The 27091-nt window shown below is 37.6% G+C and overlaps 1 protein-coding gene across 1 annotated transcript in view; it reads right to left on the bottom strand.

Annotated features, from left to right (window-relative positions):
• Positions 1-27091, bottom strand: part of LOC128863580 (uncharacterized) — a 100074-nt gene that overhangs the window by 14775 nt on the left and 58208 nt on the right. Inside the window, exons 2-3 of the mRNA XM_054102811.1 lie at positions 13964-14071; positions 360-451 (exon numbers count right to left, since the gene is read on the bottom strand). Coding sequence (XP_053958786.1) covers positions 360-451; positions 13964-14071 — 200 coding nt within the window. The remainder of the gene's footprint in view (positions 1-359; positions 452-13963; positions 14072-27091) is intronic.

The raw sequence follows: 27091 nt of genomic DNA, 5'->3' as shown, positions 1-27091 counted from the left end.
CAGCGGTTTGGGACTGTCATGCGAACAGAAGACAACTGACTACGCCGCTGACAGCCTACAATTGCTTGTGGCGTTTTACTACTTTCGGCGTCTGCTGACTGTCTTCACCGCTTGCGACAGTGACAACATTATCTGGTTGAATTTTAAAGCCAATTAATTTTAACACCAGCACCAACACGTGCTTTACCGCAGTTTCCAACTACAACAGTGAGAATGAATAAAATATAAGAAAATTACAAAAAAAAAATATGTATTCAGAGCTTTCCGCGTGTAGTAATGAACCGAAACATAAATATTTACTTGCACACGCGTGACATGCCAGCAAACATTCACTCACATATTCACACAAACGCACTTACCCCTCGTTATTTCGTTTATCTCCGGGATTTCACATTTGGTGCCTTTAAAACCGCTCGGGCAGTGGCACGTAATTGCTGCATCGCCGATATGTCTGCGAAGAAGAAAAGGAAAAAAATGAGAAGTGTTCACGTAAGAATACTCACTATAGATGTGCGGATATGTTAACTAGTTTAAGTGTGTGTATGCAAGTGTGTTTACAGTTACTTTCCTGTCTGTATGGCACAGCATACGAGTACTCTTAGGAATTCTGGTTGTTTATCTGACTGTGAAATATACTTTTTCGTGGTTATCTCTCAATAATAACCAATCTTCTGCACTCTTTTGGCGACGGGATTGCAAAAGTTAAGGTTCGATGGCAAGTGGAATTTTTTTGTTTTTTGTTTTCAGCCTGACTTCACGATATTTAATTTATGCACTTAAGTGCATTACTTCCAGTATTGTTGTTTGTTTGTGGAAACAAAGGGGCAAATGTAAATAAATGAATATTTAAAAGCAACAGTCAACCCAATCCCTCCCCACTGAATTGTTGTGCGTTTCGCTGAAGCGAATTTTTGAAATGTGCACAAATACTTTATTTTAATTGTGTTATTGGGAGAGTAAAATTAAAGCGTCTACAAGTAGCGACAGTCGCTTATAAAGGGTGGTTTAGTTTCAAGGGCCGGTGTTGATTTTGAATAAAATACATTTTTTTTAGAAAATTATTATCACTTCCCTTCATTATGATAATATTGGTATGACCTAATTATGTATGGAACAAAACATTGGCCAAATGGCCGCCGCGGCCTCAGCGGCACACCTCCATCCGATGGCTCAAATTTTCGATGACGCTGAGGCATAATTAAGATTCTATGCCGTTAATGTGCCGAATTATCTCATCATTTAGCTCTTGAATTGTTGCTGGCTTATCAACGTACACCTTTTCTTTCAAATAACCCCAAAGAAAGAAGTCCAACGGTGTCGTTGACGTTTAGGTGTGGTTCACATTCAACATCGGCCCTTGAAATTTAACCACCCTTTAAATCACTGTAAGTTGGAAGAAATATAAAAATCTACACAAAAAGCCTCATCTTGTGCTGATAGAAACTATAGTTTTACCGATTGTTTAGCCGAAACAGTCGTCCAAATTGTCATTCACAACCAGGAGTCAAAATATTCCTACATGTCCGCCATTCCGCCACGCATTATTTCACGCTTGATGAGCTTTAGAAATTCCTAAGAAAATATGAAAAAAAATCCGTCTCACTTTGTAATTAGGGAGATCTAAACTTTAACTTCCTCAGGCGAGGCCTATTTTGAGACTAGGTCATCTTACCGCGCGCGTTAAACAACTTTTTTCCGCAGAAATGCGACTTGACCATTCAAAGAAAATTAACGGATATTTTATTTACCAATGAGCCCAAGAATGAAATAGGTTCTGGAGCCAGATAACACTTAAAATATAGTAATAGTAATAAATACGTTATGAGAGAAACGACAACTGTTTTCTAAACGGAAATTTTGAATGGGCATTTTGCCATTCTGAAAGTAGCAGAATGGATAATTGCGAAGAGATGGTACGGAAAACAGTTTAGAAACTTTGGTGACAGTCAGACTGCACTGAAAGCTCTGGAAAATGCTAAAATTGTTAAAGAATGGGAGAAAAAGCTTAATTATGTTGCAAGACAGGTATGTGAAATGGCTGAAGAGCCAGTGTGGAAATCCTCAAGTAGCACTAAAGCGCCGTTTTGATACCATTACGAGACCACCAACAGGCAGATGTCGACAGCCAGCCAGAGCTGTTGATATAAAAGAGGAGATTGATGGGATTTAGGTTGGCGTACTGCCCCAGGCTGTCGAAGAAAGGAGCACTTAGTTACCTTAATCGTCCAGCTGCCAAACCCGCACATTTATGGAGAAAGTGGTCATTAATTGCCTTCTCTCAAAGGTCTCCACAGCTTCTTTATGGGAGTTCAATGGTAACCCTAGCCTTTCCGCGTGTGTGCCGATCGTCCAGTGACTGGTGAATACAGCTACGAGTTTGTAAGTTGAATGGCGAGGAGTCCAAATGACTTTCTGAGTTCTTCATAAATCGTATTGGGGCCAAATGTTTTTCGAAATAGTACATGAAGAGATAGAGCTGCATCTTTTCTGTGCTTTCTTGAGAAATTAGTTCCTTTTAACAACTGTCAGGGGGATGCCGATGTCCGGGTAGGAGGTCTCTGACATCCCTCCCCTTCCTGGCAAGCTCATCGGCAATTTCATTTTTCTCTATGTTCCTATGTTCTGGAACCCAGATCAGAGAAATGTTACCTGCACATCCAAGAGATTTGATCTGCTCTTTACAGGAGTTGACTAATTTCTTCCTGCATTATGGCGTCGTCAGAGCCTTAATCGCGGTTTGACATCAAGACAGAATAAGTTTGTTCTTATATGGGTTCCAAAACACCGCGGTCTTCAAGGAAATGAAATTGCCGATGATTTGGTCAACTGCGGATCAGTGGGTTCACCACAGGGACCAGAAACAATAATCGAAATCAGTTCTACAGGAATCATGAATTGTATCAGCTATTATGTATGCAATTTACGATACATAAGGAGCGATGATTCAGTCTAGAACGCTGCAGAACTGCAAAGTGTTGTGTGACAAGTCCGAACAAAAAACTGTCTAATTTTCTTCTAAAACCTGAGAAAAAAGAACGTTCGGTTGGTGGTCGGTATTATTACAGGACGCAATCCATGGGGTCAGCATGTGACCACCAATGAAATCATTGAGGACCCGATTTTCTTGCCTTGCTTAGAGGAGTAGATAGCACTAAGCATTTTCTCTGTGAGTGTTCCTAGAGCAGAGCTGCTAATTAGTTACTGAAGCCTTGCAGAACCCAAGAAATGATCTAGTACTTATCAATATGATAAGAAATATTATATACGCAGTAAAAATTATTGGTGCCCACGTCATGCTAGAATTAAGTATAATGAGCATTCAAATATAGCGCCGACGCAGCCACTGAATTTTTTTGAAATTGAATTTTTTTAACCACCTCGGTACAAACGATCTACGGATGTAAGCGACAAATCACTTAGCCTTCAACAGGGTGAATGATTAGGTCACCTATCAGCTTTATATACATATATTGTATATAATTGGCGCGTACATCCTCTCTGGGTGTTTAGCCGAGCTCTTCCTCCTATTTGTGGAGTGCGTCTTGATGTGGTTTTCCAAATGGAGGGACCTACAGTTTCAAGCCGACTCCGAACGGGAGATATTTTGATGAGGAGCTTTTTCATGGCAGAAATACACTCGGAGGTTTGCCATTGCCTGCCGAGGGGCGGCTGCTATTAGAAAAATGTTTTTATTAATTTTGCTGTTTCACCGAGATTCGAACCTACGTTTTCTCTGTGAATTACGAATGATAGTTACGCACCAACTCATTCGGCTGTGGCGGCCACCTATCACTTTTACTGGAAACTAAATAATTCCCTTGCAACTTAACCAATTTTCCCATCTTACTCTCCTGGCGGAGGTTTCAGAATTTTTGTACGACTAAGAATTGGACAATCAATTCCCGCACTCAGTTGTTTTCTAATTAGAGTCTCGAAACCGCCATGCCTCATACTGCAATAGACCAGATCTGTGCGGTTGATAAACGCGAAAAGGCTCCTCATAAAAAATATCTACAATTCGGAGTCTACTTGAAACTGTAGGTCCCTCCATGTCCCTTCCTGTATAACAACATCAAGACGCACACCACAAATAGGAGAAGTAGCTCGGCCAAACACCCAAAAGGGTGCACGCGTCAATTATATGCACACACAAATTGTTATTATTTATTGAATTTCGTAAAAAATTTGATGCTTCTATCTGATCAAATGTAACCTTTGGAGCAATCACTCTTGCGTGTCAATGCATATTGCCAAAGAAATTTTGCTCTTATATTATAATTTTACATATGTATATGTGTGAGAGTATGTCCATTCAACCAAACATTATTCGCGTATTAACACTTGTACGTGTCTGCACTTCAATCCAATATTAACACAAACTGAAAGGAGATTCTCAGCTGGTACGGCATATGTCAGCCAGTACACAAAGAGATTGCAGCCAAAAAACACAATATCGAGATGAAAAATAAATCTATGCAAATAAAATAAAATGGCATGAAACGCAGCTCAACATAACATCAGCCTGTCTGTCATTGAGAAGCGGCAGAGTGCCACTCCAGCAGTCTGCCAGTCAATCAGTTGGCAAAAACAACAAACCAGCCAGCCAACCAGGGAGCCGACCAGCGCGCAAGTGATTGTCGTCAGTAGGGCAATGGGTCCGACAAGCTGTCAGCACAATTGACTTTTGCCATATATCACACGAAAGAGATGCTGCTGTGCTTGGTCGGCCGACACACAATCACATGCACTCAATAATACATAAATACAATTTAGCATTTTTTATGCTTGCACATTTGCCCTTAGCGCAAAGGAAAATAAAAATTTTATTACAATTTAATTTAATCCGCACAAAAAAAAATATGACGGGAAAGGCAACTGGTTAACTTTGTCGAATAAGCGCGTCGTGGGTGTTTTAGTGCAACGTGGCGTATGAGTAATATCAAAGGAGAGTAATGTAATATTCCCAAGGCGGCAAAAGTCAGTAAGGCAAAAGTGGAAAAGTGAAAAGGCAATGAAATAAAATGCAAAACAGGCGAAAAAAATACAAATACAATAATATTATGTACGAACATTTTTGGGAAGCGGCATGCATAAACAAGAAATATTCTGTGCGTGTACGAATGTATGTATGTATGTATGTAAGTATGTGAAAGCGATTGTATTGCAGTTGTGGTGCTACGATTCACTTGGCTATGTGGCGCGGTTTGTTCTTACTATAGGCAATAGCACAAGCAACACCAGTAAGGACTGAGCATTCTTGGGTATACAAATGTTTGTGTGTACGTTATTTACGAGCGCAAATTTTCACTTTTAAAAATTGAAATCTGTTCTGCCAGTGTAAATTTATGAGTATAGGAGTATATGGAAAGAATGCGAAAATAAAACGACACTAAAATTGAAAACAAACAAGCCGAAGAGTAATGAAGAAAGCCTGTATGCAGCCACAGAAAGGATATAATAAATTCAGCGCTGTGGAATTGGGGCTGCGTGGCGTGAGGGTACCAACTAAAAAACGTCGATCAAATATTCAGGAGGAAGCGAATTTCAGTAGAAGCTGCGTAATGCCAAAAAGTGGAAAGAGTGCGCAGAGGGTAAAGGAGAAACCTAAAGAAGGTGTCGACAAAAGTGCTCATGTATGAATAAAAGGGAGCGCGAAACAGTTTGAAAGAAGTGCATGCTTGAAGCCCCAATCTAAACGTTTCTTTTCGACTGGATTCTTAAACAACCAAACTTTAGTGAAAAATAGTTTCATTTATTCCTAAACTTCGCCTGCGGAAAATGCGGTAATGTTTACTTAAGCTTTCACTTGCATACAGTGAAGGACATAAATATATTGTCACTTGGAAAAATTACATTTTCTGATGCTTTTCTGTTATTTCTTAAACTAAAATTCTAGCCGTCCCATTATTAATGTTTTCAAACGGAAATTCTTAGGCGTCGATGGACGAGCGAGAATGGAGAGTAAAATTTGAAAGCGATGCAACGTTCTGGAAATTTTCGTTCTGCGAAAGAGAAAACAGATATAACGTAGAGGAAAAGGAGAGAGAGAGAGATACTTTCTTACATATCTTAGATGCACTTTAAGCTACTTTTCCTGAGTTTTTCCTTTTGGTTGCTAATTTCTAGTGAGAAATAACACTGCCTCCTTTTTGGCGCCTGTGTGTTGGTGCAAACTTGTAGGAAATATTTTTTTGGTGCCTACTTTTTGGCGTTATATTTCTTTGGTGCCTACTGTTTGGGGCGTTTTTTGGTCCCAATTTTTTTGGCATTTTTTTTTTTGGTGCCTACTTTTTGCCGCTTATTTTCGTTTCCTGGGTAGTGCTTGTACGTATTATAAAGTGCTTTCCATTCCGGGGTCGGATTTATTGGTATTGCCTTGCGGTAATTTGTGCCGTTGCTGCGGTCCTGGAATCGCTGCGTTTGTGTGGGTGATAAACGCTCGGAGTACGCGAGTGATAATGCCACGGTTTGTGTCCCGTGTTTACCTACACCGGCCGACCCTTCTCCATTTTTTGTAAATTTTGTTTATTTGTATTCTCTGCAAATGTTGTGAATTTATTTAGATATATAATCTTCATCTCTCTCGCTCTCTCTTTCTCTCTCTCTCATTCTCTCTCAGGTCTCTCTCTCTCATTCTCTCTCTTTCTCTCTCTCTCATTCTCTCTCAGGTCTCTCATTCTCTCTCTTTCTCTCTCTCTCATTCTCTCTCAGGTCTCTCTCTCTCTCTCATTCTCTCTCGGGTCTCTCCCTCTTTCTTTGTCTGCCTTGAAAGTTTCACTTCTGTTATGTGCACTACGCTACACGCACTTTTTTTTTAAGTTATCAACCTAAATGGAAGAAAAAGATTCAGGGATTTTGTTTCTATTTTTTTTTGGAAATAGATGCACTTAAAGTATTGATGACTTAGTGAGCTTTTGTTCGGAAACTCATTTTCAAAAATGAAAATTTGGGACTGCAATTTCATCACAAATTATAATAAGAATAATGTTTTTATTCTTCATTTTCTGAGTCCTATTTGTTTTTGTTTTTTTTGTGTTTTGAAAATAGGGATGATAACCATTTCGCAATTTTTTAGTTCCGGCTTGGATGGCTTATTTTCGAAAATTCATAACTTCGCTGTTACTGAAAATCGAATCTATGATATCCATGTTCAATATGCAATAAAAATGATTAACAAATTCCGAATTTACAATGAAAACTGAAAGTAAAAATCTATTTTTGTAGATTGCGTCGGCTTCTATTGAGTTTTTAGTATAACTACAATAAAAACCTTTTTTATTAGTTTTATAAGTTTTATTTTAATTATTCTTACAAATTTCTCTCTACAAATTTTGGACTCTGGAATTATGAATTTTAAAAATCATTCTTTTCTATTCACCTCAACTCTCAAATATGTCTCCATATGTCACCACCAAAGTGGTGCTAACGTATCAAAGGACACGATTCGGGGACGTTTACGTGCAGAAAAACAAAAATTCCGGGGCACATTATTTAAATACTTGCATTGACCTAGGCAAATCCTGAACGGAATTTTGCGAACGTAATATGCACGGATTAATCTTCCTTTTGGCCAAATAGTTGCACACGTCAGTCCTGGAAAACTGCCGATGATCAACAAGTGCTAAGCATTCAGTTAGGATTCATGTTTGGGGCTGTTTCTAGGAAATTGGATTTGGTCGTTTATTTGTGTTTACCATCAATTTCAATACAGTTGTGATGAATAAATTGAGCAAAAACCGTTACAGTTGTCAGCTGAAAAGATATTTGGACCTGCAAACTCTGGATTTTACAAGAAGGCAACGTTCTCAAGCATCTCAGTCGAAGGCTTATAGAATGGAAACAGCAATTGGAGACTCGAGTGAAAAAATCTCATTACTGTTGAAAAAAAATATATCAAAAATGTTAATATTTTCAGGTCGCTCTAGGGCTTCAATGCAGATATATTAAACACAAATTTCTTAAAGATATTCTTCAAAATTAAGTTTTTTTTATCATATTCTAAAACTTTGTATTTATCACTTACTGCTATTTTTTACAACTTGACATTTTTTATTCTAAACACAGCAGCAAATAATCCTAAATTATCTTAAATAAATAATCTGAAATTATTTAATTCGCATTGTGAGATCTCTATTTTAACTCAACAATGATGTCCGGTAGCACCAAACCAGCGTAATATTTTTCCAACTTTCCAATAGCGTTTGGGCAACCTAACATAAACATTTCTATACCCGCCACTGTTCATACCAACTAGTTTCTTAGCCTTTCCCCTTGCGTTTTTAAAAGTAAGCGATCTGCGGTTTTTTGACATTGTTTCACCACATTTGCATTTTGCCAGTTTTTACTTTCCCTACCTTTTCAAAGAAGTATCAGCGAAGCTTTTTACAATTATTCACTCAGTCCTCATTCTTTCACCCTAACTTGTCCTGATACCGACTTACGCCTGCTACGTCTTCAATTTGTGCGACTTTTGCTTGTTAATGAATATTTTATTGCACGAAACTTATGCGATTGTTTCTTGCACCATTTTAGCTTTCACTTTTTCTTTCATTTGACTTTCTTGCTCTCTTTATTTATGCAAATTCACGCGAAATAAATTTAAAAAATGTTTGAAATGCCAAAGCGGGATAAGTTTTACAGCTTTGCACCATCGCGATAGATATAAGAAAATATTAGTTTTTTTAGTTGCAAATTGACGCTTTTAAAGCACCAAAGGTTTAATTTTGATATTCTAATCAAAAATGCCGAGAATTTGCATGCGAAAGGCGTATTTATTAAAATGAAGGGCAAGCTGGTTAAAGAAAAAAATGGCTTATCATAAATGTACACTAAAAAAAGGAAAGTTTGCAGTTTGAATTGATTTGCAAAGGAACGTTATATGCTAAAGCAGTATTTTGCTTTATTTTTTATTTAGGCGTGCATCGACTTAATCTTACCATGAATCTCTAACAGATATTTCAGAATAGTCCCAGCTATTTAAGACAAAAATAAGAAAGAACTCAGAGGAATGTAATTTCAAAGATTACAAAAAAAATATTTCCCCCTTCACCAAAAGTTGTTTGTTTTCCAAAAATGACATAAAAATTTTCTATTCCAAAAATTTTTAAAATTTTCTGTTCCAAAAATTTTTCACAAAAAAATGTTAAAATAAAACTAAAAATAAAAGAATTAAAATTAAAAGAGAAAATTAAAGAGCATCCTGAAGCATTAAAAAATGTATAAAAATGTCTCATTAAAAACCCTATAACAAAATTTTCAACATTAAATAAATCGCAAACATTTTTGTTTTTTCAGCTTATTTTTTACTAAACTCAAAATAACACTCAAATGAAACTATTTTTCGAAAAATCGACGACTTTGTCTAAAATAGTCAGTCAGTTAACAAGGAACTGGTCTGGTGTAAGATATTCCTCAATGACCCGGAAGAGCCGGTTCTCAAGCCATAAAGTAGGGGGTCGGGTCAGGAAAGCCGCACGAGAACGTCCACCGCATTTGGCGATTTTACTATAGTTGCATCAAAAATTATTCATCCAGAATTTGCAGCAGCTACGAGCCGACGGCCAGACCCTATGTCCGCAGAGTCAGAGGTTTCTGCAGCTGAATAAATGAAAATTTTTTTTCTGGGTATGCAAACAATAAAACACCAGGACCTTAAGTTATACGGCAATTCTTGTGTTATTCATGAAACCCCACTTGTTCCACAAAAAGTGACCTTTATTAATATCTTTACGAGGGGATTTATTACTATGATTTGAAGGATATATTGTGCCCCTTTCATGGATTCATAGTAAAGGGTTTTTCAAATGGCGGCGGTCGATTTTCGTGCCCTGTGGCAGCCATTTTGTTTTGGTGACATCTGTCAAATCTTTTGTTTGTTATTCAGTTGTTTATGCCAAATCATCATGGCAAGTTACATGATTGAACAGCACGTTCAAATGATAAAACTTTATTATCAAAATGAGTGTTCATTAACGCAAACGTTGCGCGCATTGCGCCCATTTTTCGGTAGACGTGGTGGCCCTTCAAAGTCGACTCTTCAACGTTTGGTGGCCAAATTTTAGACGACCGGGTCAGTAAACAATCAGCCAACACCCGTAAGTTCAAGGAACGCAAGATCAGCCGAGAACATTGCCGCGGTCCGTGAAAGTGTACAGCAGAACCCGAAGCAGTCTATTCCTCGCCGTGCACAAGAACTTGGCCTTTCGCAGACTTCAACATGGCGAATTTTGCGTCGGGACTTAGGCCTACACCCGTACAAGATCCAACTGACCCAGGAGCTCAAAGTTGATGCCCATAGACAACGCCGTTTGTTCGCTGACTGGGCTTCGAATCGTTTGGAAGAGAACCCCAGTTTTGGGCGAAAAATCATCTTTAGTGACGAGGCGCATTTTTGGATGAATGGCTGTGTTAACAAATAAAATTGCCGCATATGGGACGACACCAATCCACACGAGGTTCACCAGGTGATAATGCATCCTCAAAAAGTTACAGTTTGGTGTGGATTTTGGGCCGGCGGCGTCATTGATCCGTACTTTTTTGAAAACGACGTTGGTGAGGCGGTCACCGTCAACAGCGAGCGCTACACAACGATGATAACCAATTTCTTATGGCCCATATTGAACCATATGAACCTAGACGACATATGATTCCAGCAGGACGGCGCTACGTGCCACACAGCAAACGCCTCGATTGACATTCTGCATGAACGAATTGAGGGTAAGGTTATCTCTCGCAGGGGTGATGTGAATTGGCCACCAAGGTCATGCGATTGGACCCCGCTAGACTTTTTCCTGTGGGGTTTCTTGAAGTCTCAGGTCTATGCAAATAAACCACAATCGACCGATGCTCTAAAGGTGAACATAACACAGGCCATCGCTCAAATTCAGCCTGATCTATGCGGAAGAGTCATTGAAAATTGGACCACTCGGATCCGTTCGACCGTAAGAAGCCGAGGCGGGCATTTGAATGATGTCATATTCCACACTTAATGGCATATATGCGCCTTTCAAATAAACAAATAATTTTGTCAATAACTCACACACAGCTTGTTTTATTCTATTTCAACATCTACCCGCCCTTATTGAAAAACCCTTTATTTCTCAACTTTTTCAATGAATTTTAGTATTAGCCCGCTTTTTTTAAGTTTTACTTCCTCTCTTTCCTCTCTGGCAAAGATATGTCTATCCAGGTGTTTGTGCCCCTTATGTGCCCATATGTTTGGCGATTTCATCTTGCTCCTTACAGAGCTTTGAAGTTCAATTAGAATATATTCCCAGGTCAGTAAGTTCATAATGCAGTTTTTAATGCCCTGTTAGAATTCCTTAAAACATATTTCTTCTTAATTATACCTATTCGTGAAGCACCTTGACGGACCGCAATACAGAAATTGGTGAAAAAATTCGAGCTGTTGGGACAAGTTAGTGATGTGAAGAATAAAACCCGTGCACGTCGCTCAAGAACAGCCGAAAATATTGGTATTGAAGCCGAAAGTGTTGAAGAAAATCCAGATTTGTCCATTCCTCATCGTTTCACAAGCGTCATTACCTCATATTTTGCCTAAAGATTTGGATCTTAAGGCTTATAAAGTCCAGTTAACACAAGAACTCAAGCCGGCCGATCATCAACAACGTCGTGTCTTTGCTGATTGGATCGTTGAAATGCATGAAAATGATCCGGAATTCCATCGAAAAGTCATCATGAGTGACGAGGCCCATTTCCACCTCGGTGGCTTCGTCAACAAGCAAAATTGTCAAATCTGAGGCTCAGAAATTCCAAGAGTTATTGTTGAAAAGCCTCTCTATCCTCAACGTGAGACTGTTTGGTGCGGTTCATGGTCCGGCGGAGTCATTGGACCTTACTTTTTCGAAAATGAACGTTTTTTTATGGCCGGAATTGGATGGTATTGATCTGGACAACGTTTATTTTCAATAAGACGGCGCTATGTGCCACACATGCAAAGAAACCGTTGATCTTTTAACAAAATGACACCTCTTATTGGAAAACTTTTTATTAGCTGTTTTGGATTCTGTAGACTTTTATGTTCTTTTTTTACACGTTTTGTCTGAGAGTACGCCTAGCGAAATTTTTCGAAGACTAACTTTGTAAAAACTCTTAGCCCGCTAGCGCCCTTGTAAATGCATGGTTTTTCAAATTTCTACAAAAAAGAGCCAAAACAGCACCATCTTGAGTGGAATAATGGGATAAAACATTCTACAAGAATATTGCCCAAGAAATCTCGCTATATTTACGGAAACTAATACCTAGTTTCATTCAAATAAGTATTTCAACCCCTTTCTTTTTCATTTTTTTAAAAAGCGCTCAAGTAAATCATTTTCCCTCTCTCCCTCTCTTTGGCTATAAAACAAATTATCTGAGAATGCAAAAAGGTTTGGGGATTTTACTATATGGCTCTAGCCTTTTCATCCTAAACTGGTTTCATTCTGCACCCAACCAGTGATCCTAAAACTTGTTTAAAGCTTGCCTCGGTTCATTAAATTCTTTCTACTTGACGTTTGAGTTGCTGTATTAAATTATTAAACAAATTTGTTCATTTTATGTCAATTGCAATTGCGACGCATTGTCTGCCCCAACTACACTCCCGTGTCCATGTAATGAGAAAATTAAAAGAATGTGTCATGCATGACTGCCAACTGAGGTGTAAAATGTCAGCAGTAATGGATAAGGGGAACAAATGAATGAGTGAGGAAAAAAGGGGAGCTTGAAGCATTTCAGGAATTTTGTGGGTTGAGCATAGGTGTGAAATGAGGATAAAAAAGAGTCTCACTCTACTGATGAAAAAAATATGGTGAAAATGCAATTTGTTCAAATACCATTTAAAGAATTCTAACATTATTAAATAGAGCTTTTATTGTTGTAATTAATGATTTGTAGTTTTAGGCGCGTATTTTGCTTTTATAAGAACAAAAACCAGAAACAAACTACAAAAGAGAAATAATTTCGTGAATTACTCATTGACGCTTTCTTTTTTTTTAATTTGGCTTCTCTTGCTGGAAACAAGAATTTGTTTCTAAAGCGGCCTAACCCTTTCAGTAACATACCATTATCATACCACCGCTTGACATACTTGACATACTAAAAAATCAATTTTTGAAGTGAAATTGCTCAGGCGTCGATGGACGAGCGAGAATGGAGAGTAAAATTTAAGGCTATGCAACGTTTTGCGCATTTTCGTTCCGCGAGAGAGAAAAAAAGTATGGCGTAGAGGAAAAGGAGAGAGAGAGTTATACCTTATATATATCTTAGATACACCTTAGGCTATTTTTCCTGAGTTTTTCGTTGTGGCTGCTAACTTCTAGTGAGAAATAACAATGACTACTTTTTGGCGCTTGTTTGTTGGTGCAAACTTGTAGGAAATATATTTTTGGTGCCTACTTTTTGGCGTTATATTTCCTTGGTGCGTACTGTTTGGGGCGTTTTTTGGTCCCAATTTTTTTGGCCTTTGTTTTTTGGCGCTTATTTCCGTTTTCTGGCTAGTGCTTGTGCGTACTATAAAGTGCTATCCATTCCGCGTCGGATTTATTGGTATTGCCTTGCAGTAATTTGTGCCTTTGCTGCGGTTCTGGAATCGTTGCGTTTGTGCGGGTGATAAACGCTCGGAGTAGTGCGCGTTGTTGCTACGGTTTGTGTTCAGCGTTTACCTACAGCGATCGACCCGTTTCTCCGTTTTTTGTCAATTTTGTCTATTTGTATTCTCTGCAAATGTTGTGAATTTATTTAGATATATATTCTTTCCCTCTCTTTCTGTCTGTCTCTCTCTCCCTCTCTCTTTCTCTGTCTGCCTTGAAAGTTTCACTTCTGTTATGTGTACTGCGCTACACGCACTTTTTTCAAACTTTTTTACACAACTTGGAATAAAAAAATGTATTCTCCCCTTCACACCTTAAATATTATAACATTTTTGTGTATCGAAACCATCGAAAACATTCATAGATTTTATACTCACTTGCACGTGCCACCATTTTGGCAGATATTCGTGTGTGGATCTTCACACAATGGGCCACGTCCACAATCTGGGCCACTGAAGCCGGGAAAGCAGGAGCAATAATATGAGCTGCAAGTGGAAAAACAAGAAGACACAATTCATAAGCGCATAAGTAATCGCACGTGGTGAGAAAATTACACTTAGAAATACTGGATTTTTTCTTAAACTCACTAAGGTGATACCTAACAGCGAGAGAAGTGAAAAAAATGTAGTTTATAATCCCATACAGCTGGCAAAGCTAACTACCACAGAAATAAATGGAATCTGAATTTAAAAATCATGAGTGAAAATAAAATAAACAACAGAAAAATCAACATTTCCAAAGCAGCATCCAACTAAGCCCAAAAAAAAGAATAAATAAAACAATAAAAATGCGCGTAAAAATAAAGGCAAAAATATCTAACACATCCCAACTATTTGTAGTTTTCATGCCATTCCACTGGGTAACCACAACAAAAGCGAACGGCAACGGTTAAAGTTTTCATGCGGTCGTTGCGGCAGCTGCCAATCGACAAAAAATGTTTCTCTAAAAAAAAAACAAAAAAAACTATAAAAGCGGCATTACTAATACTGCACACATAAATATATAATAGCTCGTATTCACCATATGCTCACGTGCATACATATAATACATACACGTTTGTTTGACCTACCAACTCAATATCACATCAAATGCAAAAATTCATACTCGCACACATTCACACCAGCGTCCATGCATAAGGAAGGCGCACACAGCGCACTCGTTTGACTGCTATAAAAGGTCAAAAAAGAAGTGGTTAAAAATTTATCTATGAATTTCATTTGTAGCTTTTATGAACGAAGGGCGGATTTTTGATTCACATTTTGTTATTTTTTTTTCATATTTTTTTCAATTTTTTTTTTATGCTATTTTCTTTTTATTTTTCTATTTTTTTACTTTTTTCTTTTTCATTTTTTGTTTGCCTTGACTATTATTTTCTTATTTTGCTTACTTTGTCAGCAGTGCACGTTTTCGGATAACAGCGAATTTAAGGTCATTGCAGTTAAATTTCTTATACACACATGCCAACACTCACACACACACGTAAGTACATTCACGGTTCAGTTGGCCTTTTGTCAATGTTGTATCCGAATATGTTTTTATTGGCATACGAATAGAACATCAACAAGCTATTACTTTGTATTCTACACACATGGCTCTACATATGTGCGGGCACAAAGCCACTCTCAGCTAGTCGCACAAGAGATATGAACTCCAAATCGATATCGGATAACAAGGGAATAAAGATAAGTAGCAAATATTCTATTGGAAAAATGTCTTCGAAAAAGTTGTGTGTGCAAATCAAATAAAATATGAAAAAAAATTCAACTTGAATATTTTTTTATATTCCACAAACATATTAAGGTGCTCCACTTTTTAAGCATTTTTTTAAGTTTGTCTACAGCCCCTATATTTTGATGACTTACGCTTCACCTCCTCAGTTAAAAAATTATTTCACTTACCTAGATGTTTAAAATTTTAAAATTTATATTTCTTAATCATTTCCTTTTCTTAAAAATTATGCGTGTGATTTTTACTATTAGCTTATATGTCCGGGGCAATGTTTCCAAGCTTCCTGAATTAAGCTTAAAATTCAAAACTTTAAAAATTATGGGTATAATATCAAATTTTGCCTTAAAATCGGTAAAACGTTTACCGAAACATGTGAATTGATTAAAAAAGATTAAACCAATGATTGTCTATCTCGTGCCAGAGTTCATGAGTGGTTTACACGTTTCACAGATGGTTGTGAATATACGGGCCACCCAAAATCAGTAATCACCGAAAACTCCATCGAAATTGTTCCTAAATTTATCAAAAATGAACTTGAAATTCATGAATCGGAGCTGAATATATCCAAAACATCGATTTAACGCATTTTAACTGATCATTTGAGCTTAGGAAAGGTCTTCATTCCACACAAGTTCAGTAAGGACCAAAAATTGCTGAGAAATGTGTAATCAGTTCATTCGAAAGTTCTCATGAAAGAGGCGAGGAAAGACGAGAACTTCTTTTACAACATTGAAACTAGTGATAGAACGTGGTGTTTCCAACATGAACCTGAAACTAAACGTCAAAGTGCCAAATGGAAGGCCCCAGACGACTCACCACCACCACAAAAAGTTGCGTTTGAAGAAGTTAAAAATCAAGTCGATGCTGATTTGTTTTTACGACTCCAAGCGAATTGTCCAGCAAGAGTTCGTGCTAGCGAGATAAACTGTCATGCAATTTTCTATCTTGGAGTTTTCAGGCCTTTGTTGCATCGCATTCGACGAATTCGCCCTGAATTCCGCGAAGGAGGAAGTTGGCGCTTATTGCATGAAAATGCACCATCTCATCGGTACCCTTTTGTGACTGATTTTTTGACTAGAAATCGCATTTTAACCATCAATCACTCACCGTATTCCCTGTGACTTCTACCTATGAAATGAGGCTTTTTTTCAATTTCAAACGTTTATTAACAAAAAATGGTTACAAATTTAATCTTAAAAATAATAGCCATCGCCAGCGACACATTTTTCCCATCTCTCAGGCAATTTGTGGATGCCGCGCCAAAAAAATTGGCCGTCTTTGGCCGCAAACCAATCATCGAGCAATTTTTTGGCTTATTCGTGAGAATTGTAGCGCTGCTCGGAAAGTCCGTGGCCCATCGATGCAAACAAATGATAATCGGAAGGCGCCAAGTCTGATGAGTAAGCCGCATGCACCAGCGGTTCTCAATCATACGTCTCCACCAATTCCCAGGTCGCTCTTGTTCGATATGGCGGTGCATTGTCATCAAGAAAAATTACTTTGTGACGCCGATTGGCATATTCTGGGCGTTTTCGGTGTACAGTGCTGTTCAATGAACTGAATATTGCTGACAGATGACAGGCGAAAAAAACAAGGCATTTGGGAAGGTTTAAAGATACTTCTAGCGACAGCTATGGACTAATAGCTGAAAGTCTCATTTCATAGGTATATACCTGGTATTCGGAAAATTGCATTTGGCCATAAAAGGAAAACGGTTTGCGTGCGTAGAGGCCATAGAAAAGCCTTGTACCGACATATTGAAGGACAATATGCTCAGTATTATTTATTTTGGACTCCACCTTGTATATATATAATTGGCGCTCACACCCTTTTTGGGTGTTTGGCCGAGCTTCCGCCAAACCTATTTGTGGTGTACGGAAGCTGATGTTGTTTTACAAATGAAATTTTCTTTTTATGAGGAGCTTTTTGATGGCAGAAATACACTTGCCCTGCCGAGGGGAGACAGCTATTAAAATAAACTTTTTCTTAATTTTGCTGTTTCGCGGAGAATCGAACCTACGTTTCCTCCGAATTGCGAATGGCAGTCACGCATCAACCCTTTTCGCTACAGCGACGGCCGTTCCGTTTTTCGTTAATTGGAAGTATCATTTTTGGTTTTGGGAATTAAACCAGCATTTAACATTTTTGGCGTACATTTCATTTTAGGTCTGCCTCTGGGCCTACCTGTTGAGGAACTCAGTTCAGTAGACATTTTGAACAGTAAAACAAGTAAATCATAAAATCTAAGTAAGCTAAGTTAGGGCGTTCACTTTTAGAACTCAACGAGATTTCGAATTTTAGTTTGCTTGGTTTTTCTTTGCCCAAAATTGTGTTTTCTAAACTAAATTCATTTTCTAAAAATTCAATTTTGTTTTAGTGCTTTCTGTACTTTGTTCTAAGTTATCGTTTTAGTCAGTAAGAACATTTATAAATAGTTTATTGGCTTTTTAAAGTGAATATATGTATAAGCAAATGTATCTTACCTAATAGAGTTTAGAGCTATAAAAAATTAAAAGCACACAAAAGAAAACAAGTTTCAACATTTACTCGATAAATCGCTTCAAACAGCCGATTAGAAACGTCGAATAGCCGTTTGAGCAGTTAAAGTCGAAGCTGTCGCCCTCTTCGGAGATTATTGGGCACACCTTGGACAAGTAAATAGCGATTTGGACAATCTGCATTTGATCGGCTTTTAACTTCTTGAAAAGACTATATTTTTAATAAAAAGAAACTAAATATAAACCACGCGATTAACTTTTCCTCATTCGCGAGATTTCCTCCTTCAAAATTTAGTCTAAATTATTTAATGATGTGCAACTTGAGAGAGATACCGTGATTTTATATTTAAATATAATTGATCTAAAGATAGCATCCATTAAAGTGTGGCAATTTTCATGAAGGACGTAAATTTCACCCCACTTTGTGACTAAAATGGAGCGCGCGATTAAGTTAATTATTTATATGATAGGCTGTTTATTTGATGTTTGGCCGAGCTGTTCCTCACATTTTTGGCGTGCATTTTGATGTTTTTGCACAAATGGAGGGACCTACAGTTGTGTGCCACTTCCGAGCGAAAATAATAAAATTTTCTATGAGAAGCTCATTCATGGCAAAACTATATTTAAACCAGCTCGTTCGGCTACGGCGGCCACTAATGCATAGAATTTTGGGACAATGTTCCACATGGATCGGCAACTTTGTGAAATTTAGTTTGCTTTTGCGAGTTTTTGTGTGTTATAGGGAATAAAACTCAATGTTCGCTTAGATGTTGCTACAGTAACTGTCTGCTGATACCAACACGCGCCGTAATTGTCATATATGCCAGTACGTATAGAAGCAATTTTTTTCTACTTACGAACCTTAATATTTTAGAGACCTTCAAGCTACTTTTTCATACTTGGCAAAGTAGCCTTATTAACAACCACCTACTCACCTTTAGATGAAAATTTCAGACTCCAGTGCATTGCAATGGCATACAACGGAAATATGTGTCTCGTCATCCCAGTTGCCCATTTTTATTAAATTTAAATAAATTAAAATTGATTACTCACATCTTCTACTTTTTTATTGCGCGTTCTACCCTCCAACTTGTAGAGTTGTGTATACAACCTTTTACCCTATAAATTTATTCATAAAGGGAAGGGCAATTCATGCCTCTTTAGAATGGCAATGGCGCTCGTGCAAAGCCTTTTCGTTCACGCAACTAAAGTAGCCACACCTTTAACTTCAACTTTCTGCAAGTCCCCTTAAGGTTGGCCAATGGCTCAGTAGTAAATAGAAGTCGAAGAGAAAATGCTAAGTAATTTCGCTGCTTACTATCAGGCATAGAGAAATTGCATTGGTGTACTATGTAGAATATATTTTTGAAGATTGATTAGCCTTCATTAAGGCGTAAATGAAAAGAAGTGAGTTCCAGGCGGTAATATTTTTGGGCTCGCTCCTCTAATTTGAGAAGAGAAACTTTTTTGAAGTGAAACCTCTTAGGCGTCGATGGACGAACGAGAATGGAGAGAAAAGTTTCAAGGCTATGCAACGTTTTGAGCATTTTCGTTCCGCGAGAGAGCAAAAAGATATAACGTAAAGGAAAAGGAGAGTGAGAGAGTTATACCTTATATATATCTTAGATACACTTTAAGCTATTTTTCCTGAGTTTTTCCTTGTGGTTGCTACTTTCTAGTGAGAAATAACACTGCCTACTTTTAGGCGCTTGTTTGTTGGTGCAAACTTGTAGGAGATATATTTTTGGTGCCTACTTTTTGGCGTTATATTTCCTTGGTGCCTACTGCTTGGGGCGTTTTTCGGTTCCAATTCTTTTGGCGTTTATTTTTGGTGCCTACTTTTTGGCACTTATTTCCGTTTCCTGGCTAGTGCTTGTGCGTACTATAAAGTGCTATCCATTCCGGCGTCGGATTTATTGGCCTTGCCTTGCGGTAATTTGTGCCGTTGCTGCGATCCTGGAATCGCTGTGTTTGTGCGGGTGATAAACGCTCGGAGTAGTGCGCGTTGTTGCCACGGTTTGTGTCCCGTGTTTACCTACACCGGTCGACCCGTCTCCGTTTTTTGTCAATTTTGTCTCTTTGTATTCTCTGCAAATGTTGTGAATTTATTTAGATATATATTCTTTCTCTCTCATTCTCTCTCGGGTCTCTCTCATTCCCTCTCGGGTCTCTCTCTCATTCCCTCTAGGGTCTCTCTCTCTTTCTTTGTCTGCTTTGAAAGTTTTACTTCTCAAAAGGTAATATTTAAAAAAATTTTCGTGCCACCTGCGGTTATGAATATATTTATAAGTCGGAAGTCGTGAGTGATTTGGAATAGAAAAGTCGCGTACGTGGATGAATATGAATTGTCAATGTGCGCATATGATAAATTTGCTTGCTGTTTTAGGATAATTTTTCTTAGCAATTTCAATTGCGTGTTTATCTTATGCCATGTAATAAAAATTGGTTAGGTGGAAGAAGTGTATTGCATAAAGTCTTCCAAAATGCATTTGTTGCGATATTAAAAATGGTGTTTATGAAATTATGCTGGATTTAGAAATACAGGGTGGCCTATCAAGCGTTTGTAATTTATATTGAATTGGCTGTGAATACAAGACGTATTATATTTTCAATTATTATTACTTTTTTCATTGAAAAGACAAAACCTAGCCACTAAACATGGAACACAATTTCATTCAAATGGCTTCCAAAGAGTGTTTAGCCACTTTTCCAATTCATTGTTGAAACCCCTATTTCATATTTCAATCATTAACTCTCTTAAATGGAAATAATGGGACAAAGAGTGGACAGGAAAATCCCATTAAAAACTTCCAGTAATATTGAAACTTCAACAGCTTTTTTTAACGACACGACTATTATGTCACTAAATTAATCTCCATCCGATGAACCGACGCTTGGAGTGTTTGAGAGAAAGAGTCTGCGCAAGATTTTTGGACCTCTGCACGTTGGTAACGGCTAATATCGCAGGCGATGGAACGATGAGCTGTATGAGCTTTACGACGACATAGACTTAGCGCAGCGAATAAAGATCCAGCGGCTACATTGACTGGGTCATGTCGTCCGAATGGATACAAACGCTCCGGCTCTGAAAGTATTTGATGATGTACTAGGTGCTGGTAGTAGAGGAAGAGGAAGGCCTCCTCTGCGTTGGAAAGATCAGGTGGAGAAGGACTTGGCTTCACTTGTTGTGTCCAACTGGTGCCGGTTAGCACGAGAAAGAAACGACTGACGCGCTTTGTTAAACTCGGCCAAAAACCCGTAAGCGGTGATCGCGCCAATTAAGAAGAAGAATAAGCCAATCTGCACCAACTCTACAACTTAAAAGAATAAAATATAACATTTCTGACGCTATAAAAAAGAAATTAAAACAAAAACGAAAGTTGGCAGACTACAAGGTATTCAGATTACAACAAACTTTTAAAGGTCTATCAAATTAACCAAAAAAAATTAAAGAACTAATGAAATATGAGAGACAAAGAAGTAAACAATTTACTTAAAAATATTCACGTAACTAAATTTACAAACTATGCATTGTGGAGGGCGAAAAGATCATCGAAGCTGCAAAAACACCTCCCACGAATAAGAATCACAAACGGCAAAAAATATGCTTAAACAGCAATAGTTTATCTTAGGAACGTCTTCAACGCTGCTAAAAAGCTCAAATGCTTCCCAAAAACATGGGAAATTAGCGAAGTCATTGCAACCCCTAAACTTGATAAAGACGTCAAGCTCGGGTCGACCAATAAATCTGCTGCCGATGATATTAAGGAGTTACTCTTTGACCGCTTAGAGCCTACCATAATGAGAATGAACTGATACCTCAACATCGGTTTGGATTAAGACGAAAACATTCATTCAACAATCCGACAGGTTCACAGAGTCACTCACAAAATTACAATAATAAAACGAGCTAAATAAAACACTGGATTAGTTCAAAAAATGGAATATAAAAATTAATGGCGACAAAACAATTCAAGTCAATGACATGAACAGAAAGGTAACCATTGACTCATCAAAGATTGGAAACTCTGACGCGTATACTGGTACAAAAGCTATTGTAAATACTTAGACATTACAAATGACTCTAAATTACTCAAAGGGGCATAAAATAAAGAAACTAAATGTAATTAAAAATCGCTTTCAGTAACTCTACTGGCGGTAACTCTACCTCAGACAAGGTTGTCGCTGCAGAACAAAACCTTAATCTACAAAATGGCAATCGCAACAATTTGGAATTATGGTATAAAAGTTTGGATCGCAGCTTCTAAGTCCCATTTGAAAATTTCAACGTGTCCAGTTGGATAGTATCAAATGCACTAGGGTATATACCAATCGCTGACATTCACCGCGACTTAAACATCGACTCAGTTGACGAAGCAACACAAACCGCGAGCAATAGGAACATAAGCACACTTCTGATGCACACATATCCGAAGACGAGGGGCTTCTTGCTGAATAAAAATTCAATAAGAAGAGACTTAACGGGGGAACCTGCTTTAGAGGCTTCAAAAAATCGATTTTTTTTCTTTTTTTGCATGAATGTCTTCCCAAACTATACAAAAATGTGTCCTCAAAATTTCAGAAGCAAATTCAAAATATTTTCGGAGTTACAGAAGAAATTGTGAGCAAGCGTCGAGCAGGTATACGAGCGGATTTTTTATATACAAAAACATTGACGCGCGATTTCTCGGTTTTTTAGTTTTACGATCTTTCCTAACTGGCGGTAAAGATAGGGACAAAGTTAAACGTCCTATTGAAACGAGATAACATTGATTGTATTTGGAATAAAATTCTCTTTTAGTTGAACCTAAGAAACCTTAGGAAAGTTATGATTAACCCACTTTTTAAACAATCTAAAGTGAATTTGTTTTCCAAAAAAATAAATTTTTCTTCTTTAATTAGCGAAAAATTATTGAATTTCTAACTTTTTGTTTAATTTTCTCTGTTTAACTAGAGCTATACTATACTAAAATAAATTTTTTTTTTGGGTTTTTGGTTTGAAATAAAAATTGCGACCTGCATCTTTCCCGCCGCACGACACATGCACATTCGGCAATATGCTTGTACCAGGCATAATATGGCATATATTTTAATGAAAAAATTTGAGCATACTGTTAAGATATATAACAATAGAACCAGAAAGTTTCGTTTCAATCGAATATTTCTTTCCTTTCCAAAAAAATCCACAAAAAAAATCGATTTTGGGAACCCTCAAAAGCTGGCTCCCCCTTAAATGATAGAAAAACCAACTGGTCTTTCGTAATCTAATAGTAAGAATTATTTCTATTAACTATTTTATTAACTAAATTATCACAGAAATATCTTAAAATTATATATGAAAATCGTATTCCTAAACGATCCTGAAGAGCAACGGCCCTACGGTATCACTTAACTTTCCAAATATCTGTAAAGCAAATTATAGATTGCCATGCAGTGCCACAAGCGGCTAGTTTTGTAAATATCTTATCACGAACTAAATTTTCGGAACATCACGTATACTATTTTATTTGTTCAGCTAAAAAATATATCAAACTTATACACTAAATAACAGATTTAAAAATTTATATCTACGGAATTTTATTCGGGTCAGAAACTATAGTGGTCTCAGTTATATTAAGAGATAACAGGCAGTTAACAGCCACTTCTCCTAATAAGAATTTAGAAGATTCCAAAATTTTAACTCAAAACATAACTTCACAAAAATTTTAAATCGATGAATTTTTCATATGAAAAATGTTATGAAATTTGATAGTTCTGTATTTTGTCACTCAGAGAAGCTGCAAGAGGGTTTAGCTATATAATATATGTCTCCCTGCTCTGCCTGCTTTCCGAGCCATATTTCTTACCCTAGTTCTAAGGCTACACAAATAGTTTCTATGGCCAAACGCTTGGGGTTTGCAATTTGACTGTGGTGCTCTGACATCATCATAATCACCGACTCCTTTTGTCCTGAAGGGAACATAGAGTCTCTGTAGAGTTTAGAGTTGTAGAACTATTTCCGTATAAACACAAATATAAACACAAATTCGGCACCTTCAAATCAGACGGGCGTGGTGCCATAGTAGGTGGATTTTCTGAAATTTCTGTGGGTACCACTTAGAGACTGCATTCCTCAAAGCTTCCTCTCTCATTGCCTGCCCTGATCACGTCTCCCACGCGGATTATATACCTCATCTTCAGCAGTGATTGCTCAGGTAACCAGGGTATACCAAGAGGAAGTGAGATAAGGAATTAGGTTATAGAATGATTATAGCGGCTTCCTCAGATTTCTAAGCTACCCTAACACACCTCTAACTCATTCGAATCGAATTTGTTAGGTTTATTTGATAATTACACTTTTCAGTTTGAATAATTGCATTTTCATTTTAGTTTCTTTATGATTTGTCCTATCATAACTTATTTAACCAGCACATCATTAAAATTTTCAGTCATTATCAGTGACTAACACCAGGCATACTGCCAATAGTACAGCGGTACTCATCACCAAAAGACACTAACGGCTGTTCCTTCCCATTCAAATGTCAGTGTAACGCTACGTCTTTCCCGCCGTCGAAAAAAAATGAGTGACAATAACTTTACAGCAACAGCGACCGCATCCATTTAAAAGCTTTTTGACAAAAAGCCAAGTGCATTAAGCGAACAATGGCAATGAATGACATCGGGGAAATGACAGTAATAACTGTTACAAAAACTCTGGCTAAATATATGACAGCAAAAGGCTGAAACCTCAAGCGCTATCCACATACAATAGTGCACTTCAGTTGCTCAAACGCAAGCAGGAATCGCAACTCTGCCAATTTCCTTCTTTTTTTTTGCCACTGCCGCCATTCATTTGTATCACTTTTGCCGGCCTGTGATGATCGGCTATCTGTGTATTTTTGGCGGCTGCCACAGAGTGATGCTCCTATTTTGTATATACGTGGCTTTTAACATTTCAACATTTTACCACAATTTTATGTACGAGTAGCAATCAGTTTCAGTAAATGGGCCAGCGCCAAAATAGCTCAGCGAATTTGCAATGACTATCAACGTCACTACAGCCCATCACAAATTTTACACAAAAGGGCGCCTTTTCGCTTGATCTCTTTTTCCCCCCTTTTTTGTGCTATGCGCTTTTGCCTTGATTGTCTCAGGAAAATGGACCATATCTTGTCTTTTTTCACACAAAGTTTATAATTTCGTTAGCCTTTTGTGTTGAGTAAAAAATTTAAAATGCTAATGGACAGATAAGAAATAAAATGCAATACCAGCAACTGCGCACGCAGCGCTCATACGTAAGTATATATGTTTATTATGTATACGAAGGCATGTCAATGGCACTGCTGAAGTTACATTGGCACTTTGGGACTAAAATTGTTAGAATTCACGCATCTTTACAAACTTGACTTTAGCGACCGAAATATGTATTACTCTGAAATATGAAATACATAAATGTCAGTTGCCGATGCGCGGAAATGTTTTCGCTTTGCCAATTTTTTAGTGCACTCCACTACGAGTTGTCGAATTTACGATGCGCAATTTAACGGGGAAGACATAAATATTCGGCATTTTAAAGCATTCAAAGTGGCTGTGTGAGTACAAGTGGCGGGCACTGCGTATGAGTAATGTTTTAATATGCCAAAGTGTACATGTGTGTGTGTGTGTGCGGGGTTGCACATATTCGTATTTCTTATTTTATTGCTTCCATATGACGCTGATAGTTGCTGTCCTCCCTGATTGAACTTAAAATTGAAATTTGAAAAGTCGAGCCAAGAAGCACTGAAAGATTTGCTGACTTCTAAAACACTCAGGCTAAAAAGCCTTTTGTATTTAAAGCTTTGGAAAGTGAAAGGGTAGATAGTCAAGGAGGAAGGGAGAGACGTAGCAGAAGAAAAAAGATATATATATAGAATAGAGACATAGAAGAAGTTAGACCAGTGAGAATTTTCCTGATTCCTTAGTAAATCTGAAAATATACTCCGGTTTAAAAGAGCGCATTTTGTTCGTTCTCATGACATCGGAACCCAAAATTGCAGCCCGGCTCTAATAATGCAGGACTTTCCCAGAGAAAATTCTCAGTGCTATCCGCCTCCTCCAAGCAAAACAGGCAAATCGCGCCCTCAATGATTTCAATGGTGGTCAGATGCTGGCCCCATGGGTTGTGTTCTGTAATAAAACTGACCATCAACCGAATGTCTTCTCTTCCAAGTTTTAGCAGAAAGCTCAACAGTTTTCTGTTCGGGCTTGTCACAAAACACTTTGCAGTTTTGCAGCGCTCTAGACCGGACCATCGCTATTTATATAAATGGTAATAAGTTGATAATAATAAAGTCAGATTCTATGAGGAGGTAACACTGCTTTTGGGCAGTGTTTTAATATTCTTATTACCTATGCTACTACATGAAAATTAGTCTATGCATATGTCTGTATGTAAGCTATAGTAAAAGTGTAGCGCGTACACCCTTTTTGGGTGTTTATCCAAGCTCCTCCTCCTATTTGTGGTGTGCGTCTTGATGTTGTTCCACAAATGGAGGGACCTATAGTTTCAAGCCGACTCCGAACGGCAAAGATTTTTATGAGGAGCTTCTTCATGGCAGAAATACACTCAAAGGTTTGCCATTGCCTGCCGAGGGGCGACCGCTATTAGAAAAATCTTTTTCTTAATTTTGGTGTTTCACCGAGATTCGAACCTACGTTCTCTCTGCCGCCAGTCTATTATTGGTAACCAATATTCAACGATTCAACAGCGCTGGGTTTCTTTCTATAGAGTTTCTTGAAAAGAAAGGTGCTTGCTACTAGCCCAAGAACAGTTTCTGAACTGAAAGGCCAGGATATACGCCAGCACGTACACCAGCACTAGGCCAAAATTGTATAAAAAATGCATCAAACGAATTACTGGTTGAATATATGGCGAGAATTTATAAGAAATATCTACTATACATAACAACAAAGGTAATCCTGGCGGTACTCTGAATAATTCACAAGTAAAGTAGTTCCACTATTTTTAAAATTTTTTTTTATTTCGTTTCAAAATCTTGCAGAAGACATGCCAAACTCAATCAAATATTTTCCCAAACCATTCGAAAAGCATATGAAACTAATTAAAAATTATATTCCAGTTTTGGGCACATTTTGTGAATTTAATTAAAAGAGAAAAGGCCTGCGACCCTTCGAATTTTTTTTTTCGAATCTTGACAGTTTTTCAACTTTTCGTGGTATTTTTTGGTGGTTATGTGCGTATATAAAATACCAACGCAATAAAAAGGTTCAGGAATACTTTTAAAAAATTCAAAACGCAAA

The sequence above is a fragment of the Anastrepha ludens genome, chromosome 5 (genome assembly GCF_028408465.1).
Source record: "Anastrepha ludens isolate Willacy chromosome 5, idAnaLude1.1, whole genome shotgun sequence".
NCBI lineage: Eukaryota > Metazoa > Arthropoda > Insecta > Diptera > Tephritidae > Anastrepha > Anastrepha ludens.
Note: the sequence above shows the minus strand (reverse complement) of the source record. Positions and strands in the feature narration are given on the sequence as shown.